Source organism: Rutilus rutilus (assembly GCF_951802725.1).
Source record: "Rutilus rutilus genome assembly, chromosome: 13".
NCBI lineage: Eukaryota > Metazoa > Chordata > Actinopteri > Cypriniformes > Leuciscidae > Rutilus > Rutilus rutilus.
The window spans coordinates 26,990,570-27,013,060 of record NC_140218.1 but is presented as its reverse complement, the minus strand read 5'-3'; the positions used below and the strand labels follow the sequence as shown (position 1 = coordinate 27,013,060).

The 22,491-nt window shown below is 37.7% G+C and overlaps 1 protein-coding gene across 1 annotated transcript in view; it reads left to right on the top strand.

The window, feature by feature from the left end:
* pdzrn3a (PDZ domain containing RING finger 3a) overlaps positions 1 to 22,491 on the top strand; it is a 30,221-nt gene that overhangs the window by 5,762 nt on the left and 1,968 nt on the right. Inside the window, exons 3-9 of the mRNA XM_084427705.1 lie at positions 1,769 to 1,876; positions 20,897 to 21,162; positions 21,288 to 21,378; positions 21,625 to 21,720; positions 21,917 to 21,979; positions 22,067 to 22,168; positions 22,394 to 22,474. Coding sequence (XP_084283831.1) covers positions 1,769 to 1,876; positions 20,897 to 21,162; positions 21,288 to 21,378; positions 21,625 to 21,720; positions 21,917 to 21,979; positions 22,067 to 22,168; positions 22,394 to 22,474 — 807 coding nt within the window. The remainder of the gene's footprint in view (positions 1 to 1,768; positions 1,877 to 20,896; positions 21,163 to 21,287; positions 21,379 to 21,624; positions 21,721 to 21,916; positions 21,980 to 22,066; positions 22,169 to 22,393; positions 22,475 to 22,491) is intronic.

Sequence of the window (22,491 nt, the reverse complement as noted above, 5' to 3'; positions counted from 1 at the left end):
GACAGCCACAGTTAACCTGTTTTTCATGCAAGTTTATCCTTGCTGTACATACATTTATGCATAGAGAGCGTGCCCTTGAGTCAGGCTCATGGACCATTCAGAATTTAATTGAATGCCTTTTACATTTTAATTAAATTCCCAGAATGCTCTAATTTACGGAGCCAAACAACATGAAGGGGTGTACAAGATAAAAACCGAAAAGTCCTTGAACATTTTGTTGGACTAATTAAAGTCTTCTGTTGTGTAACTGTTAAATTTAGTTGAATTAATAAAAATAAAATAAAATACTAATTAAACACATTTTTTTGCTTTGTTTTGCTTTGTTTGTTAAAAAATAGCTATTGATTTTTAATTGTTAGCTATTGATCTAACCACCTGTGCACACTCCACAATCACCACTCCTGTCTGCCATCAGTTCCATCAGTTCCTCTATAAAGACCAACACCAAACACACATACTTTGTCTGGTTACGTTTAAAGACTTAGTATTAAAGACGTTATACCTGATCTTCATCTTCATCATCGTGTTTCCTGCAACCGATGGTGACAGTCGTAAGGAAAGAATATCTACAATACATTGATTTCTTGAATTGACATTTAAGCTATTGAAAAAAATACTTAAAGTCTCCCTGTAGTCAATAATTGTGTCCCTTAAAATTCATCTTTGATCATCAAAATGGCATTTTTAAACCTTTTTTTTCCTGTGAAAAAAATTATTCATGCCTTAAAATAGCTTGAATGTAACTACACCCTTGCCTCATTCAGTAACTATGAATATGCAAATGAGCCCCGCCTCCCTTCACTCACTTATACAATGTCGTATACGAGTCGATGTATCAGAATGGTAATGCGTTTTATGTATCGCTCTCTATGTTTGACATAACGGTAATTAATATGATTAGCCTTTGGCGTGACTATGTTATCAAACAGCTAATAATGTGTTGCTAATGCCACACAAACTATGTTCCCGTTCGCCATCTCAGAGTCAGACAGAGTCCTTCTGAAAATCAGCATCCTTAGAAACTTAAACCGTCAATGGAGAAAGGCATATTAATATCGTAATATACATCATATACATAATTCACCCGCTACATTGCAAAATGTACCCGATTTTTCATATCAACAGAAAAATATACCGGGATAACCTGGCTTCTCTTGAGACTTCACTGCCTCAGAGTGGTCATAGTTAATGATAGGCTAAAGCTTGCCAGCACATTGAAAAACGGTCTTTTTTTCACTGCAATTTTAAGGAGAAAATACTCAACAATGCTGTTGACTTATGAATTTGCACATGGTTTGTCTTAAAGCATATTCAAAACACCACATCAACATTTAAAACTTTATTTTCACCTTTAAAGTGTAACTTTCCCGATTGTAACTCAACCCGCTTTGTATTGTTACAATGCCGGAAGTTTATATGTAAATAAACAATGTTTACTTGTCCTACGTCTTACCTGGAAAGAGAAATTCATGTTTATTTGTCAGCAAAAGTCATTTACGCATTTGCATCATCCGGCGGACTTTTGACAGCTCCAAGGCAACATGCTCAATGCATTATGGGTGTTGAAGTTTTCCTACCTATTTGGAAAAAGGGAAGACAACAGCCTTTTTTTCTCTGTTTTCTCTAGTCAGGTAACACAGATTTAAAAACAAGATTTTGTTTTCGCCTTTCTACTGTCTAGCGAGCTACGTTTTATTGAAAGCCCATTTTGCCAGCGGTGAAGTACCCCTTTAGCTTGTCTAATTTTCAACATTTGCTTCTATCTAAGGAACCAGAGGAGCATGAAGATATCAGTGATGGGATCTATATATCCAAGATAGTGGAAAACGGAGCAGCTGACAAGGCCGGACTGCATGTTCATGACAGGATCGTTGAGGTTTGTCAGTGATGTTGATGAGTTGATTTTATGGGTGCAAAATTTTCATATTGCAGATAGCGCAGGTTTGTGAAGGTTTTTCTTGGTCAGGATGAAGGCCAACACGAACACGCTGGATGCAATCAAACTCAAAAGGGTCACCAAGACAACCACTAGACAGATGAAAGCCAAAGCAGATAGACATCATACCGCTAGTCTGAGCTCCTCAACTGGTGCCAATGTTTTCACAGTCTGTCTGTTAGATTTGTCAGATCTAGTCAGACTAACAATGTTGGCGCCATTGTAGGTTGATTTCACACTGGGCAGATTCCTTTAAAAGGGGTGTTAGTCTGTTCATCCAGCAGTACTGTTTCAGTTATTCACATCTAACAGGAACAAAATGTTTCATCTAACAAAAGAGAACGTTGTCTATAAGGGCACATAACAATGACAACACAACATCAAGATTTAGTAGCTTGTAAATATCAACAAAAGAGCAAACAAAACCTCATCTCGTCATTGAATGTCTAAGAAAAACCCACGTTTTTATCGAGTGGCTTCTTATACAAGCAGAGCAGAGCATGATGATTTCTTTCTTGACTCACTTTGTCTCATGTGGGCTCTTTGCTGTCTGTCTGACGTGATGAACATAACAATGGCAGTAGAGCCTTTTGAAATCTGTGCATCACACCAGAGTTGTTCCCCAAAGAATGCATGATACAACTGCTCGTTTCAAAGAGGATGCCAGCCATTGAGCTTTTGTGGTGGTCTCAGGGCTCCTCTTTATAAACTGAGAAGGTACAGTTGGTTCTGAATTGTCATTTCAAATCTGTATGATGTGTTTTTCATGACATACAAAAAGAGAAATTATAATAATAAAAACAATTGATATGATATGTCACGAGATTGGATTTTCCATAAATAATACAAAGCTATTGTATGGTGCATTGAACGCTTGGAATATAGCTCACAAAGTCAAATAGACTACTTTTATGGTGCTTTTTCTTGATAGTCATGAACATAATGAATATTAGACTACCTCAATCGGCACTGTGTATACATGGCTATATTAGGAGAGCTCGACCGAAAAAAAAAAGAAGTAAAAATCAGCTTGAGATTTCTGCTTTCCCTGCCAACATTGTCACTTTCCCTAACATACAAAAATTCTATTTAGATGTATTATTTATTATTTTAGATGATCATTTTACACAAATGTATCATTTTCAGCCATACATTCACAAACCCTTTTGACTGAAAATGATGGCATACATGGCAAATGTAACGATACTGTGGCTGAAATGAGCGCACAATGAAGAATAAACAGGACCAGTCTTTATTTTTACTAACTAACACACAGGAGATCGCTGGAGAAGTCACATAAACACAACCACAATACCTAACAATTATACAAAGGAAACTAAGGCAGGCCACACACTTAAGCCCGATTTGCAACCCCCAACGATCTAGGCTTCTCGCTACCGACTTTTTATCCAAATAAATCCTCAATTTTGCGGTGTTATTACAATTATTTCACTGCTCCCTATCGCGTCGGAGCCCGCACAATACCAAATCGTAAATATCAAACATGTTTGTTTGATATTTGCTGGCTGGCATCCTCTTTGAAACGAGCAGTTGTATCATGCATTCTTTGGGGAACAACTCTGGTGTGATGCACAGATTTCAAAAGGCTCTACTGCCATTGTTATGTTCATCACGTCAGACACACAGCAAAGAGCCCACATGAGACAAAGTGAGTCAAGAAAGAAATCATCATGCTCTGCTCTGCTTGTGTGCATTCAGAGAATTATAATGCTAAAAATCGCCTTTATGTCTGTGGTCTCCCACAGTTTTTAAATCGATTAAGATTTGAGAATCGTCTTGTGTGTCCCAGGCCTAAAGGCTTAAATACATGGAAGAGTAATCAACTGAACGGAAACAGGTGCGTTGAACTAATTAACAACCAAGGAAACTAACTAATGAACACAGGCAATCCAGAACAAGGAAAACAACCAAAACACAATGAAACTAAACCAAAGCATAACATACATGTTAGAGCAAAACATTACTGTTTCGTTTTGTAATTGTTAACTCGTTCTTCCGGAAAAAAAACCCTCAGAAAGCAGAATCCTTGAACTGTCACAGAAAACCAAACGTTTATGTTTTAAAGGTAAAAAAAATGCATGTATATTCCAAAAATGTAGCGTTGGCCTAATATGGCTTTTTTGTTGAGCCCAGATTAACGATTGTCTGTTTGTTTGTTTTCTGTTTGTTTCGTTGTTTTTAGATGTGTGGTATAGCAGGAAAATCTGCATGCTGCAATGACAGTTAGACGGATTAACTTAAGGCTGTCTTGCTTGTTTGTGACGTCCTGTAAATCTGGACAAACAAACAATTGGAATGTTTTTCTCCTGAGTTAATCTGCACGGGCAGGACAGCGGCAAGCACGTTATACTCCTCCCTCAGGTTTCGGGGTTACGAAAGCATTCCTCCACTGATACTTTCACTGAGCACACCGGTGTGTGGTGAAAACTATTGCGGTGAGCCAATTCAGAGGTTAAGACCACCAGCCTGGGAGGTCAGTGTCAGCAGGACAGCAATGATATTTTAGCCTTCAGTGTTTATAAAAGGTGCTTTGAACTCGCATCTCACGTCAGGGGGTCTGTTGCATCCTACAGGAAATCTAGGTTAGAATGAGGCGATCTGGATCGGACGGGGTTCGGAAGAAATAGGAAATACGTTTGGAGGGAAATTATTTCTAGAACTTGATTTTTGATCTTTTTCTCTGAAGAAAATAGTCATTCTCAGGCTTGTCTTTGAACTTGACAGACCTTAAAATGTGAAAATCACTCATGTGCCTGTATATTGGCAGAAAACTCATCATCAGAGAGAGCCCGAAAGGAGAAGGTCCTTTTAAGCGATTGTCTAATGTTTGTTTATGACCTGGGCGCTTTATTTTAAGGTCTATCTCTTTTGAGAAACAGTGTAGAGAGCGAATTCTTTGATCTCGGTGTGCCGTGTTTATGCGAGTTAAACCCTGACACCGCCTTTCTCGACTTCAGATCTCCAAATGCTGCTTAGAATAATCGCAACACGTGGTGAATTAGATTAAAGGTACTGGGAAAAACATCAGAAAGGATCATTGAAAGATTAGAGGAATGAGGAAACAGGGCTCTGACAATGGTCACTGTGCCGAACGGAAGCTCAGTGAATGAAGGTAATGCAAACTGTGTTTGGCCTTAGGAATGAAAGCAGTATGTTACATAGTACAGCTGCAGTTATTTCGTATGAGTGGTAGTGTATATTTTTTAATAAAAATTAGTGAATTATCATTTTCGTCAGTATGCTTGTTGATGATATTGAGTAAGTATCATGTATCTGATGGTTGTGATCTAAGATAGTAATGACAGAATACTGTATTAACTGTGTGTGGCTGCATCTGATGTTTTATGGCAGAACAATTCAAAGTTTGGACATACCATAGTTAAGCCGTTTCTAATGAAGTCATGATGATTGTGAAATGTTCTTCATATTCAAATGCAATAAATGTGCTGTAATCATAGTTTAATTATAATTATAGTATATTATATATAGTATATAATTATAGTAATTATAGTAACTAATGTGTGTGAAACTAATGAGATTAAATTGAGGAATGTGTGGACATGTACAGCTCCACATAGCTGTAGCAAAAGATGTATTAGACTAATATAAACAAAAAGCAGTACATTGGTTTATTCCAAACACATGTATTAGAGTGATGTCATTAATCACAGGGATGTTAAATGTAGATGTTGTGTGGTCCTGTTGGGCTGTATGAGGACATGCGATAGCTTTGCCCTATTTCAGACTCTCTTCTGTCTACTGTTGAGGGCAGTTCTTTTAAAGTCACCATGAAATAAAAATTGGCAATTCTAATTTTTTTATGGAATTCTGCAGTATTTAGCCTACTACTGATTTATCCGTGCACATCATTATTGTTTTTTAAATTCACATATCCTCTGAATCTGTAATCAAAATAGCTTCCCCTCCCTCTTGCAGCTCATCTCTTCTCTTCTCTGATGATGTGTTTACTGGCGTGAGGGCGGGACAAACTGTCACTCACATGAGATCCACCAATAGCAAACCAACACCGTCCAATCAATTCCCTTAGACAAAATCAAGTCCCGACCTATATTTTTTCTTCTTCAAGAAGCCATTTCACACAGATATACAGAACAATAAGGGCTTTTGCACCGGAGGAACATTTTGATAGTTCCTAGAACTATTGATGTAAGCACCTGCTTTTTAGTGTGTTTGGACCGCAGGAACTAGGAACGATTTTAGTGAAAAAAGACTAAATTCACTTCTACTTCAGAGTAGGGTCTAACCCAGCACGATAGGAAAAACCAGTGACGCAATTGTACGTTGATTGGCCGAACGCATGTGAAACAGCAGCTATTTATAAAATTCGGTGTAAACATTCAGATTATAGCCTATATATTTAGTTTAGAATTTAGTTCTCGGCGTACCGCCATGGTGACTAGTTCCTATAACTGACTTCTTATAACTACCCAGTGCAAAAGCCCCTAATAGGGAAGAAACGGCAATCGCAACTTCTATTTAATGCTGACTTTAGCACAAGTATTTAGACTGTGATCGAACTCAAGAAGTTTGTTACTTTAGAGTCTGAATTGTGTGACTTGACTATTATTATACAACTTACTTAATTAACCATACACAAACATGGTAAAAAGGTTTTTAAAAAGTCAATTTTGTGATTGGTTATGGTACCATTGTTGGTTGTACCTTGCGGTATGATTAGATAGGCAGAGTGCAAATGAATGAAACCAAGTGGAAGAGTCTCGAGATGCAGATTCAAAATATAGTTTATATTGTATTGGATTTTTGGATTTTCAGTCCTTGGATGGTAATGAGTGCACTTTTGTCGAGGAAATTTGATGCTAATATTTTATGATTTTAGCATTCTGATATCTGCATAGGAAATATTCACATCTCAAGTGAAAGTAGAGTTATGTTTTTAGCTGTGGTGTAATGGCAAAAGGTATTTTTACTGTAACTTGTAAACTCATTGCATCCAAGTGCAGATCTCACCACACCTGACATTTAGAACAGATCATGAACACAGTCATGTGGTGCATTGTTGTTCTGTCATAAACGCTTAAGCCCAGATGTGTATTGACTGTTTACCTACGTCATAAAACATTCAGATGGAATGAAGATCAGAATTGACATAAGATGATTCATGTTTGTGGTATGGTAAACAAACATAAACAAAACCAGCGAGATTAGTTTTACCATCGGTCAGCATTCACGTGATCCAATAAATGTCTTCATGCAGATTTATTAACATTCCTTTGGTAATTCATCATCAAATGATGCATGTGTTGTTCTCTAATTTGAGGTTCTTAACCTTTCTTGGGCCTTTTGTGTTCATCTAAGACCCACAATTTAAAAAAACATGTAATATTCTGTAAGCTCGCGCTAAATCGGCCCAGCGTCCGACGGCGTCCGACCAGCGCGAAAGGTCTTAACGTGTTACTGTCCTTTTCTCGAGGCAAAGTATTTTTTGATTAAATGCAATATATTAATCATATATTTACTCGTTATTTCATCTGACTCCATAAATGAAAGGTTTTAACAATATCTGTGCCTCACTTAAAGTGAGCGAATGTTTGACTATTCCTTTTTACCATTAAATGAACAATGTCAAAATCAGTTAGAATAATCACATGTAACAATTTAATATTTCAGATATCAGCGATCAATTCCACAATCAATTCAAATATCTAGAACATGGTTATACATTGGTTACACCAAATAATCTTACCCAGCTTGTATCTGAGATAGAGAGAGAGAGAGAGAGAGAGAGACCACCTATTCAATCCACGTCCAGCCAAAAAGAGACCAGAGAGAGGGAACACACCTTCCTTTATCCTCTTTGACCAGGTGACATGGGGGAGACCACCCTCAAATGGTTTCTAACCAGTTTTCTCTAAACTTCTCTAAACCTTATTTCCTTTTATTTTATCTATCTGGATATGAGATATCTGTACCACTCACTTTGAGGACATTTCAAATGACACCAAAAACATAACAGTCAATGATAAACATTCACATTAAACCATGTTCTTGTGTGAGTTCTTCGTTGTTTCTGAGAGGAAGTGAAGTTGTATGGGGGAGGTCGAATGTTAATTAGCCAGCAGGGCCCTTTTGTCTCAGACCAGGCCTCAACCAGTATTTTCAGTCTTACAATTCTATATATTTACTGTTATTCTTTCACAGACATAACAAAGTGACAAATGTTTTTGTTTTTTTTATGTTTTTTATTAATAATAGCAGTAATAATAGTTGGCGGAAGCTATGGAAGATGTTAGTAATTAATGCCAAAAAAAAATTTGTCAAGAAAATCAAAGCACACTTTTGTGAACAAAGTATATAATTGCATTTTATTCAAATGTCTTAACCCAATACTTTGAGAAACATTGCCCTAGATTATTGTTCTGTATGTGTATAGATGATTCACATAATGTTAAACATAACCACTACAAAACTTTATACCTAGATACTAAAAAATGTTATGGTGTGATGGTTATTTTAGACATGCGTTTATAGGGCCAGAACTGTGAGCTTGGCAAGCTCACTTTGAAAAGTCTGGCACAGAGAAGCTCTTGTGCTTCACAGATTTGACTGCTTGTGCAAAAAAAAGTTTTAAAAATGTTTGACTAAAAAGCTTCATACTGTAGTGTATTGGGCAGCCAGCCATTAATTTGCATTAGTGTGTGTGTGTGTGTGTGTCTGTGCATGAGTTCAAATGTCACATGCCTTCCTTGCTTCTGGTTGGCCTACTCAAGTATATTAAGGCATTGCTATAATAATCATATAATCCTATTTTAAGTCATTTAGTCTTTGCTTTATAAATAATGTTGCCAAGGATACAACAATCCAAGTGTGTCAGTAAGGTGTCACTGATTGCACAAACAAAGGAATCAGGGTTCAGTGTTCAGAAAATTCCTTTGAAATTTCGTGATTTTAAACAGATTTGTGCTTCAAATATCCATTATTTAAATTTCATTTCATTTTTTAGCATGTTATTATGCAACATATATGGGATAGTTCCAGAAATTATGTTAGATGACATATATTAGATGATATAAATAGAATTATAGAAATATGAACTAACCTAGAACTATGGAACAAATTATATATATATATATATAAAAAATTTAAATTTAAATAAATGAATTAATTATTTCAGCTGATCCTGGTCTATAACAAGAGATGTTCACGGTTTTGCAGTTTTCCTCATATGAATAGTAACAAAAGCTTTGAGTGCATTATGAAAGGTGACTGCAATAAATCAGTTTTCTTTGGATAAATAGAGGTATGAAGAGTTGTGAATGACCCCTGTATAGATCATCCATTTACAGGTTTAAGTGGCCCAACCTGGGGCAACAGTTTAAAAGTAGCCCAATTCCGCCTGAAAACCGTGGCTAACCTGAAAGGAAGTACCTTCTTTTGAATTCTGTGAATGTGTGCTATTTTTTATAGGAGCACTGAACGGAAAGGCACATCTTTGCAAAGCAAACCATTACAGCGCTTCTCTTCAAGTCATTTCAAGTAATAAAGCCATGTTTTCATGGCTTAATAAGAACATGCAGTACCTCCTTTCCTTCTTACAGCTTGTAAGGTCATCTTATATAAATAGCCAGAAAACAGACCAGACCTGTTTAACTACAGTATTATCTGAATTCACCAGTGTTAACAAATGATGACTAGAGCATAATGCACACTCTGGCTGTGCATGTGTTAGATGTACATTAAAGGAGTGAAAATTCCTCATTTACTATCCACCATGTTGTTCCAAACTGTTTTTATCTGTCATTAAATGTGATGACAAGTCTTTGAGCTCTTTTATTGTGGAAACTGCAGTGATTTGTATGTATCTGGAGTTTTGCACATTCTACTCAGTATAATGTGATGTCTGAATATAAAATTGTAAAATAAATTTGGACCAATCACCCAAAAATGTACATTTTGAACCATCCCTTTAATGGAAAATATTCAGTGAGGTAATATATTTTCCTTTTCTTTATGTCATCCCAAACTGCTGCTTTTCATTTGCTGGTGATATTATTTCCGTTTAACAGAAGTAGAATTAGCATATGTTGCTGTGATAAAGCAGACAGACAATTGCAAAGAGCAGAATGTTTTAACACCTCAGTTTGTTTTGGCGTCTGTTGGGTTTGTACTAAGGGTCAGCTGTCGGTGTTTGAACAGTTGTTGTTGTTTTATTTCATAAGCTCCGTGTTTCATTTCCAAAAATATTCATGCTTAATTCTGCAAGGAAGCTATGTAGGATTAGCATACTCCATGTAAAAGCCGCTCGACTCCTGCCCCCAGAAGTTTGATGGGTTTATTTGTGGTTGTTATTGTACAAGTTGTCCTAAATGTGCACAACAAGGTGTCGGTGTGGCAAGTGCTTTCATGTCAAGATGTTGAAAACAGGTTTACTGGCTCGTCTTCTGTGGAAATCCTGAGTGAGTGTGGTGCGACTGTGTAATTATAAAAATGTTGTTGATGTGACGAGAGAGTATCTTATGGTGGTGAGGGAGAAAGTGATTGTGGAGAGTGCGGCTCCATTGCAAGCAATAATAGTCACTGTTTGAATCATGATTCATTAGGATAAAAGCAAAGTGTTACAATGATTTTACCACAGTTAAGTGTAGAGTTGCTCGATTCAGGTTCGATTGAGAATCATGATTTTTTTGTTTCAAACAGAGATCACGATTCTCCCACGATTCTAAACAGACAACTAAACAAAATAACATGTCATTTACTAGTCTATTTAAAAGGGTCATGCCCATTTTCCACAAGTTGGTATGATTCTTTAGGGTCTTCGTGTAAAGTTTGTAACATACTTTGGTTAAAATTCCTCAATGGTTGTGTTGAGGAATTAGTTGTGTTGAGGAAACAACACCCATTTTACCTCCTCAAAAACTGCTCTGTTCACAGCGACCCGTTTCGGTGCATGTCTCTTTAAATGATAATGAGCAACTGCTCACCCCACCCCTCTCTTCCGTAGGGGGTGTCGACACAAGACACTTAAAGTGATGCCTTGGCAGACAGTATAGAAATGGCTGAGGGCAGAAATATGCTAATACGGGACAGTCCATCAGCGGTCATGGGCGGAGCCTGAGCAATATGACATCATATTGCGCAGAAAATCCAAACGGCTTGATTATTGAGAGTGTTTAGGCTTTTTGAGGATAAAAAAAAAAGGAGTGAGTGGATTTTTTTCATTGTATGGTAGTTGTGTCCACACACTGCAAAAACACATTTATATGCAAACACCATGTAAAAGTGAAATTTGCATCCGATGACCCCTTTAAAATGTTTTTGAACAGTTGAACTGTTTTGAATAATAAAAGAAATGGTTTGAATGAATGATTCAATGACTCACTCATAAATACTTCAAAAACGCTGATTAATTCAGTAATGAAACAAGTAAATGCATCTATTGAATTAATAATTCAATGACATACATTAAGTCACTTGTCGCTACCTGTTGGTGTAAAGATGTAATTAAAACAATTGTTATTTGATGCGCCAAGTTACTATAAAAGGTGATTTGCTCGATTTTGATCGCTACTGTAGCCATCAGTGTTTATATCTGAACTAAAAACTTTTATCCCAGTACTTCTGTGATACTATGAATATTTGTAACACAGAAATAACGAAACTGTGTGGTTGCAAAGACTGCTTGTTTCATACCTAGGCTATACTGTACATGACAACTGCTCTCTCTGGATCAGTTCCGCGAACACAGATTTGAATGTTCCGGTGTGATTTTGTCAAAGATTTAATTGACGCCGACGAATCATTGTCATTTAGGAATGAGATCGCATGAATGTTTGAATCGAGATCTCAATCTTTTAACGATTAATCGCCCAGCTCTAGTTAAGAGTAAAAAGACGTGGTGAAATCAGTTACTTAATGTGTTTAGATTTACACATTCGAGATCTACATTTATTGGTTCATGCATTACCTGGGAATAAAACCCATGACCGTGGCGTTGCTTGCGCCATGAAATACTGGAACGCTAGGCTACATGGTGACTGTCGTAAAGCCTTGAGTTATATTGTTTGTGTAAAATGGCCAATAGCAGACACCAGTGTTCAATAAACAAAGGCATTCATGAATAATAATAACCAAAATAAGACTTAAATAGTTCAAGCAAATTTGAATTGATAATGACTTGATCTGAAATTCCACTGAAGCACAAATACACCTGTGCGTCTGCCACTCTCTGTTCGTAGTGCTGTGTCAGAGGGATTGAACCGCTTGCAAGCAGCTGGGGTGATAGAACGCAATCGACGCCTCTGCATGGGTGTCACCAATTGATGTTACGCAGAAAAAGTCTGGTAAAATTAGGATGTGCGCTGACCTCAGAGAGCCAAATAAAGCAGTGATCGTGGACTCTTTTCCATTGCCACACATGGATGAACTACTCTCTGTTCTAAAAGGTTCTACTGTTTTCTCTACCATCGACCTGACTAAGGCTTACTACCGAGTGCTGCTGCATGAGGACAGTCGTGACCTCACGGCCTAGAACATAAACAAAATGGATGAAGTTCGCTACTCCTGTCTCGTGTGCTTTATTACTTAAAGGTGCTCTAAGCGATGTTGGGTGACGTCACTTCTTGTTGACGTTCAAAGTATTGTCAAACAAAACAGAGGCTAGCTCGACCCTCCCTCATCCCGTCCCCTCCCTCTCCCTTCCATGCTTCCTGAAACAGTCATGAACCATTTAGAAAAACCAAACTGGATTTACCCACCTGTCCAGCAAAAACAGAGCCACCTGACTGTCGAATTGGAAGCCCTTCTGCCGGCGGCGTTCTCGCCACCTTTTGAACACTTTTCCGTTGTAAATTCGGGACTTCGCGCGTTCCTTCTCCTTTTCCCTCTTCTTTGTTATTTGTTCATCGGAACGTCGTCTCTTTGGTCTTGTGTCGGCCATATAAAAATTCTCAAGAATATACATTTTTAACGTTAGCCGTTGTCGTTGTCTAGGACATCTCTCCTCTAGCTAACCCTCTTCATGCTTATCTCTCCTCCACTCCCCTCACACCCCTTCATGTGCACGCTCACTAACCCCCCAACCCCCACCCCCAAATCATTCTTGTCGGTTATTGGCTGGAACACTGTTTGTTATGTTTCGTGGTCCAGGCTGGGCCAGTTTGTTTTTCTTGCCGTTTGTGGAGCCTGTGCTGTCTACAGAGATCGTGTTTTTTTTACAGTGTGTTCAGGGGACAGGCAGCTAGCGGATAGTGAGGAGATGTTTGCTGTATGTGACAAAAAATGTTTTGGCCTAAAAAACGCGTGACATCGCTTAGAGCACCTTTAATAACTCCGAACAGATACCACAACAGGCTTTGGTACACTTTTATATAAACATCCAGATGGATTAGAATAGCAGAACAGAACAGTTTATCTGACAGTCAGTGTGTGAGTCATGGTTTTCCTAAGATGTTCAAAAGAGACAGAGCTTCTCTCAGCACAGTCACGAAAGGTGACTCAGTCCTGACACTGTGTTCTTCCACAAACTGAATCATCTCTCCTCAGTTTACAGGCAGAAATCGAAGATATATGACAGCACTAAACTACAGCATACAGACACAGCTGTCCAAAGACATTATGGATCTCTACAAAGCACAGAACAGAAAAAGCTCTCTATTTCTGTAATGAATCAGTTCAATTACCAGCCATTGCTGTGAGTTTCATGACAAATGTTTAAAATTGATTCCACACTGGAGGTTCCTGCAACTAAATTATAAGTGGGATGTTTAATTTCTGCACCACTTGCATTAGCAAACGTAATTGCAGAAATAATGACTAACGCTATTGGTTGAGGAAAGTGCACATTAAATGCCACACTTCCGCTTTAGGTTGGCTGTATGCACTGCGGAAGACACTGCAGCTCAGTGATACACAACCTCGAGCAGAGATTTTCATTAGCCTGATGGAGCACTGAACCATGTGAGGGGATTATATAGACCCCAAGGAACAGCTTAATGATATCAGAGTATCAGCACACAATAGTGTAAAGGGACTTTCGACCCTTTACCGCTGCTTTTACCATGTGCTTCCTCAGTGGTTACATGCATATCAAACATACTGTATGGAGTCACTGATCTGGAAGAGGCTGAATGTTACGTTTTCTTTCCCTCGAGAACGCCATGTGTCTGGTTGCAGTCACCAAGATTACTCAGCATTCGTCATACTTTTAGTTTTCTTCCCTTTCACCAAGTGTAACATGGTATTTCCATATGTACATATGTATTTTTTTACCCTTTTTAGTTGAAGCATAAAGAGATGAGACAGGAAATGATGAGGGGGGACAGAATCTGTAAGCATCCCATGTTAGATCACCCACATGAGCACCAGAGTTCAGTGTGAGTCTCCAACCGCTGCTGAACCTTCAGTGACATGGCAATTTGACGTTACTCCAGTTGTAAATGTGAGTTTGCAGTCTGAACGTGATAAATACACATCTTTCTGCTGATTTGTCCTTGCAGGCTGCACTCAAAAACAAACGTTCAGAACCGCCAGTGACATCTGATGCAACTGAGCCGGATCTTTTAAAGGTGCTCTAAGCGATGTCACGTGTTTTTTAGGCCCAAACATTTTTTGTCACATACAGCAAACATCTCCTCACTATCCGCTAGCTGCCTGTCCCCTGAACACACACAAAAAAAAGCGGTCTCTGTAGACAGCCCAGGCTCCACAAACGGCAAGAAAAACAAACTGGCCCAGCCTGGACCACGAAACATAACAAACAGTGTTCCAGTCAATAACTGCCAAGAATGATTTGGGGGTGGGGTTAGCTAGAGGAGAGATGTCCTAGACAACGACAACGACTAACGTTAAAATTTATATTCTTGAGAATTTTGATATGGCCGACACACGACCAAAGAAACGACGTTCCGATGAACAAATAACAAAGAAGAGGGAAAAGGAGAAGGAACGCGCAAAGTCCCAAAAAGCATTCAAAAGGTGGCGAGAACTCCACCGGCAGAAGGGCTTCCAATCCGACATTCAGGTGGCTCTGTTTTTGCTGGACAGGTGGGTAAATCCAGTTTGGTTTTTCTAAATGGTTCATGACTGTTTTAGGAAGCACGGAAGGGAGAGGGAGGGGACGGGATGAGGAGGAGGGAGGGTCGAGCTAGCCTCCGTTTTGTTTGACAATACTTTGAACGTCAACAAGAAGTGACGTCACCCAACATCGCTTAGAGCACCTTTAATGAATCATTCAAGAAGACCGGTTACTGGTTTGAATTAGTCAGATGAATATTTCACTGAACTCACTGAACTCACTGATCCAGTCAGAGCGGTGAATCAATCTGAGAAAAACAAATGTGAAGAAAACTTAAAAAAATTTAGTTTCTATATTCAAATATAATTATTTTACACAACCATTTAAAAGTTTAAGGGTCTATAAGGTTTTTGCAGTTCTCTTCTGCTCACCAAGGCTGCATTTATTTGGTCAAAAAAAGGTATTAATACAATTTAAAATAACTGTTTACTATTGTACTATATTTTAATGGGGTGGTTGATTATGATTTAGTAAATAGGTTTTTTTAACTTTAGTAAATTTTGTGTAATGTTGCTGTTTGAGCATAAACAACATCTGAAAAGTTATGACCCTCAAAGGTAAAAGCAAAGGGAGATATTTTCTTTTACAGAAATCGCTTTTTAAGGACCACAACAAACGGCTGGCAACACGAGCTTCCTCCCGGGTTAGTGACATCACTAACCCTAAAATGTACATAAACCCCGCCCCCGGGACCGCGATTTATAGATTATCATGAGGTATTATAGGACCCCTTTAAAGGGTAACTAAACCCCTGGTCAGAGCTTGACTCCACCCACTGGCAATATTTGAAAAATGCTGGAAAAGTGGGCAGAGCCCAGTGGAGAGGGGGCGTGCATCTGAGATGTATCTCTCTGTAGGCTAGGGCGTGGTTAACTGGTACCCTCTGATGTCAGAGTGTACCACAACTTCCAATAGGAAAATTCAACTGCAGTAGCTACTGTTCAACCTGAAGAGGGCAGCACTGAGACGTTTTTACACCATATTTTGTAAAATGAAAACACTTTAAACACAAATGTTAAAAAAATTACTTGAATCAGTGAACAGCACTAATAAAGCCCCATTCTTACAGAGCATTAACTAAAAAAAGTTGGTTTAGGGTTTAGTTACCCTTTAAAAATGTAATTTAATCCTGTGATTCAAAGCATAAAATGTTGCATCATAACTCCAGTCTTCAGTGTCACATGATCCTTTAGAAATCATTCTAATATGATGTTCTTTGATGAATACAAAGTTCAGAAGAACAGCATTTATTTGAAACCTTTTAAATAAAACATTATAAATGTTTTGTCACTTTTGATCAATTAAATATGGAAGCTTATTTCCGCCATGGAATAAAACAATTGCGATTAATTTTGCCTTTTTATCTCACAATTCCGACTTTATTTCTTGCAATTACGACTTTATTTTTTGCAATTCTGACTCTTTTTCTCAGAATTGCGTGAGACAAACTCGCAATATCATGCAATTCTGAGAAAAAATGTGCCTTTTAATATACCTTATTAATACCAATTACCTTTTTAATATTTATTTAGTGGTGGAAACCAGCTTCAATAATTAAATGCATCATTGCTTAATAAAAGTATTACTTTCTTTAAACAAAAATAAATCTTACTGTCATTTTTACAGCTTTGTTTCAAAAGACAAGATTTTGAAATTACAGTTGTTTTGAACTCTTATATGTGAAAGATATTTGATTCATAATATAATAAACCATTTAATTCCTGTTAATTTCTGCAGAAATATGGTCCGAATGAATGAACACATGGTGTTCCTCAGTAACCTTTACCCTGTCTGTGACATGCCAGATTACATCACAGACCGGAGCCCACAGGCTGATCATTTTGGAGGAAAAACAAATGGCAACAGCCTCCGGTTGTGCTTGTACCGCTGTTGAGCTCGCTGACATTACAGGAGCTGCTCATTTTATTGCAAGAATTTTCCTATCGAAATGCTCGTGCCAGTAATTGGAGAAGTGAGCTTTTTAATTGGCCTGCAACAAAACATTTTCACGACTTGTTTCCGCACATTACGAAACCTGAGGAACGTGGTTATTATCATCTTTGGTAATGCAGTGGATTGTTGATTACAGGGTTGGATTATTTTTATGATGATAAAAACAACATAGTTGAGGATATAGACAACACTCTCCTTTAAAGAGAGAGAGAGAGAGAGAGAGACGGTTGCACTGAATGGGAGGAGGGAACAAGCTCTCACATGCGTGTGGCTTACAGACACAAACACAGACTCACGCTGCTGCTGTTGTTGTGTCTGTAAGCTTCAGTCTCTGTAGATACTTTCTCATGATCACGTTTTTGAGCCGGTGAACTATTTGCTGATGTGTTTCCACCATGGGGTGCAGTCTCTGTACTATACAGCGGTCAGATGAGCACTACAAACTACTACAAGGCACATGTCAGGTAAAAAAAAGAAAAGAAAGACGAAAAAAAAGCTGCATTGTGTTGCAGTTGACTTGTCACAGTGTCGTTTTGCTTTGTTTTTTCTTCATTAACATACTCTGGATGTCTGATTAAATTTAAATTAATTAAGAAATGTCAGTCATTTTTATTGCATCAATTATAATTTGATTGAATGAGCACATTTCAAATGCCTATGAGGTTACGCCGGTTGTTTGCATGCTAAAAAGGTTGCGAAAGGTTATTTTGCCGAAGGAAGGAATGTGTTTTGGAGACTGTGTACATTTGACAGGGTCATGAGAGGGTCACACTCTACTGAAGAAGAGCGAGAAATGTTTGAGGTCCTGTCAGAATACTTAAAGGCTGTGTGTTTATTTGTTTGTTTATGTGGTTTGGTTGATTATAGAACGGTAACATTCCCACAATCCCTGTGAAATTAGCTTCCACTGTAATTTAACCTCCAGTTGACCTCCTATATGGCTGGAACTGTGAACTATACTCTTTAGAAAAAGGCAGTGCGCAAGGGGGGACAAATGCAGTAACACTTTACTGAAAGCCTTTATGTATAATGCATTATGAAGGTATAATGTACGTTACAATATTTCCAGATTCCTTGTCTGAAATTAGTTGTTTGTCATGACTGTGTTTTAATGCATTATACGTAGCATAAGTATTGTATTATAACTGTGGTTACGATTTTTAATTATTCATGAGACCATATAATGCATTAAAAGGTGCATTACATGGCATGATTAATGCATTAAAAATAGTTTTGTAATGAATTATATATAAAGGCTTTAAGTAAAGTGTTACTCCAAATGCTAAATGCAAATAATAATAATAATAAAAAAAATGTGATCATAGTTATGATGACAGAATAAATAGGCAGTCAGTGCAGCCACTATAACTCTATTATATTTTGATGCATCACTTTGCAGAAACTAGGCAGATGCCAACAGGTTGTAAAATAGAAATATGAATAGTTTATGAATAATTTTTATATGGTAAGTAATTTCGGTAATGTAATGTCTGTTGTGTTGTACACTGGTAAGTAAAACAAAGATCATTCCCAGGCAGCCGCATAGTGTCGGCCAAGACCCGGACCACATCTGGATTCCACGGTTATCAAACCGCAACTCTACAAACAGAACGTGCTTTACCGCAACTTTAAGAGTCGCTATAGCCAGGCAAAGGGTGTCGAGTTGAATTAACCTCAAGTATATTCAGTGACTTTTCTGCCCCGTGTGCCAAAAGGCATAAGAGAAACCGTGTGAGTGAGTGAATTTAAAGTAGTTTGTCAGCTCACACATGAATGGGCACACTGACAAAGTTCCCATGTGTGTTATTGCCACTGCAAGATTCCAGAACAGACAGCAGATTGAGTCGAGGTCCCTGAGGACATTAGCTTTGAGATTTGAGACTTACGGCGCTTTGATAAATGAAGTTCTCTCCCATTAGCTATCTGGCACATAGCCATTTCCTTGTGTGATTCAAAAGCTTTTACACACCCTGTTGGACTTCAATCAATGAATGAAATCTCACTAACTGTGTGATAATGTTAAAACTGAGCTTCCGGATATAAATATCTCGGTGTATTGCCCTTGCACATTCAGGACTGACTTTGCAATGTTCAGCCAAATGAACTGTTTTAGGTCAAGAAGTCAGTGTTTCAGATGACAACATTTGTCCTGAGTCTTTTGTTCTTGGTCACCAAATCATTAACCTGTGCCTTGCAGGTTGTTCGCAACTCTAACAACCTTATAGTGTCTTATAGTTTCTATACGCTTTTCTCATTCCAGTCAGCTAGTTTAATAATTGAAAAATCTGTATTTATATGGCTATTAAATTAATTCATTGAGTTGAATAGACAGCATTGGACTTGCTTTGTCTTTCTGTACCATACACCTGCTTGAATTCCCTTGCAAAAACAATAAGTATACTTCAAGTTCATTTTATTATATTTTTAAGTATACTTAATGTAGTAAGTATACTAATATCAATGTACTAGTAGTATACTTGTAAGTGTACTATTTCAATACTACTAGGGAATAAATTGGCCCACTTTTTAGTGTATAAAAGTATACTTTAAGTGTAACAGTAGTAAACTAGTTTACAACTAGTTTTATACTACAAGTATACTTATACTACAAGTATAAACTTATTGTTTAATATTTATATATTATTTCTGCACTTTAAGTATACTACTATGTTCCTTTTTAGGTATACATTTTTATACTTGAATTATACCTTTAACTGTACTTAACTTTCCCCGCCACCGTTTGCCAGTCAGTGGCAATTTTTTAAAATCATTTTCACAAAAGTTTCATGGCCCCAAGAATATTTTTTTTCTACACTTGAATGTGGGTAAGTAATAATAAAGCAACATTTTGAACAAAAAGCTGAGACGATCACATCAGACAATGTCCGGATTGGATTTAAAACATAGATCGAGTCAGACAGGTTTTTGGATTTTGACCTCACATCTGGTTTTAAGGTTAATGTACAGCCACACATGGCACTCAAGTTCAGTATATATGGTCAAGTTGGGATGACAAAGCATACGAGTGCAGTGCATAATATTAAAAGAGTTTAAAGTGATATTTTAAGTGTATTCTCTAAAATATAATGAAATGCTCAGTATGCATGTAAGAAATATAAAGAATGGTTTTGGTCCTTACGTTATGAACATGTCAGCTTGTAGAAGACTATTATATTAAGTGAACCTTGCAAAAGCAGAACTGAATTTAAAGTCTGCTTTTGTACAGTAGCTCAACTGGTGGAGTGTGGCACAAGCAATGCCAAAGGTCATGGGTTCGAATCCCAGGGAAAACTCACACTGATATACTTTGAGTTCAATTTATTTACACAGACTGACCAACAAAATAAGAAACAATATCGCTAATAAGGTTCCAAAAAACACTATTGTAAGTAAAAGCTAATGTGGACTCGACCTGCCAACAGTGTTGGGTAAGTTCCTCTACACTGTTGAATATGAAATTAATTACTTTTTTAAAATCAGATTACTGTACTAATTACTCTCTAAGTATTACATTACGTATTACTAATTACTTTCTAAATCCCATATCAACCTCGACCAGTTTAACAATACAAAGACAGACATTAAACTGCTTAATTAATTCATAAATTATTCTTGTATTGTATTTCTTGTATTTAAAGGGAAACGGTTACATTAAAACATACATTTTAACTTTAGACATTACATTTTGATGTTAAATTTGTTTATTTAATTGTTCTATAGTCTATACAGTATGTACTGCAATTACATCAGTAGTAATTGTTATTAAATGAAAGATTATTTTTTTGCTTTTTCAAATGACTTACTTAGTAATGCATTATACCCAACACTACCTACCAAGGTTATAAAAGAGCATCCTGTAATATACATTATTACACCAAAAAATATTTTCCACACCTCACCTTTTTTCATTTAAACTTCCCCCTTTTTTTGCGTAGGTAAATGGAAGGAGCCTTTCCGCCACGACCCATGACCAAGCTGTAGAGGCCTTCCAAGCAGCCAAAGACCCCATTGAGGTCGAGGTACTGCGCAGGGCGGCACACAAGACTCTCAATACCCATGAACCAGCCCGAGGAGTGGACAGCAGTACTCAGACCAATGTTACACTGAAATATATGAAACATATAGAGACCATGGCTAAGTTACCGTCACCTCCGACACCACTGTGCATGGCTGTGCTGGACAGTTTCCATTCACCCTCACAGTAAGTGCTTGTCAGCATTTGTCAAGCATTTCCTTGACCAGTTTTATCATAACAGTGAAACTTGAGATTTTCAGATTTGCTGTGAATGAGACTTCAGTTAATGTCAATTTTTCATTATACTGAAGGTGCCAAATGGCAAGACGTGACTCCCCTTACTCCACAGACTTACTTGATGGCGTACAGAAAGACATTGAGAGTAGAGGACTGGAATATGAGGTATTGTGTTGGTTATAGACTGTATTCACTCTAGAGATATGAGGTCATTTTAATTTTGATTTCATATACTTTCTCAAATTTTCCCAAGACCTCATTAATTTCACATGGTTTTACTATGCAAATGAATCATCTACCGTATGTAAGAGCAGCAAGCACTATACACTCTCAGAAACGCTTTGGCTTATGTTACCAATAATTAAAATGGTAAATCTTTGTCATCCAAATAAAGAATCTGTGTTTTCATAGGAAGTGGATCTGCAGAGGAAAACTACTAAGGATAAGCTTGGCCTGAAGATATGTTACAAGACTGATGACGAGACGACTGCCATTTATATTAGTGAGGTATGGTCCTTAAGAAGGAATTTCTCAGGACAGCAATTTATCAGGCAATTTTTGCCTGCAATGTCCAATTACACCTCTGATTTAGTATAGATAGTATATACCGGTAGTATCCAGACTTGCTCAGTGCAGCTTTAGGTATTCCAGTGTTTCACATATCAAATGTTAAGGCTAAATACACTGTTCTTACCATGCTTAGATTGACCCAGAAGGAATTGCAGCAAAGGATGGCAGAGTCCAGGAAGGAGACCAGATTATCCAGGTAGACTTTATTCCAAATTGTTTAGTTTTTTTGTTTGGAATAGTTTGACTAAAACATAAAATCTATTTTACTTTTCACATGTTGAAGATCAATGGAGTGGAAATCCAGAGCCATGAGGCAGCAGTGACACTTCTGACCAAGGTGGAGAGCAAGAATGTGACCCTCCTAGTGGCTCGACTAGAAAGTCAGGTCTGCAAACTGTTGTGAACTTGCAGATGATTTTGGTAAATTTCATTTGATTTATGTCAGGGGTTTCCAATCCTGCTCCTCTAGGGCGACCTTTCTGCAAGGTTTAGCTCCAACCCAATTTAAACACACCTGAACCTAAAACTCTGGAGGAAGGTGGCCCTCTTGGAGAAAGTTCGGAGACCCCCAAGTAAAAGAATGACATTGCATTTTTGGTTTGGGTTGCAGGATGTTGGCTGGTTGGAGAAGGATAGAAACAACTTGGCAGATGACTTGCACATGGGCATGCTGGAGCAACAGCATAACAAGGTCAGGGAGTTCACTGC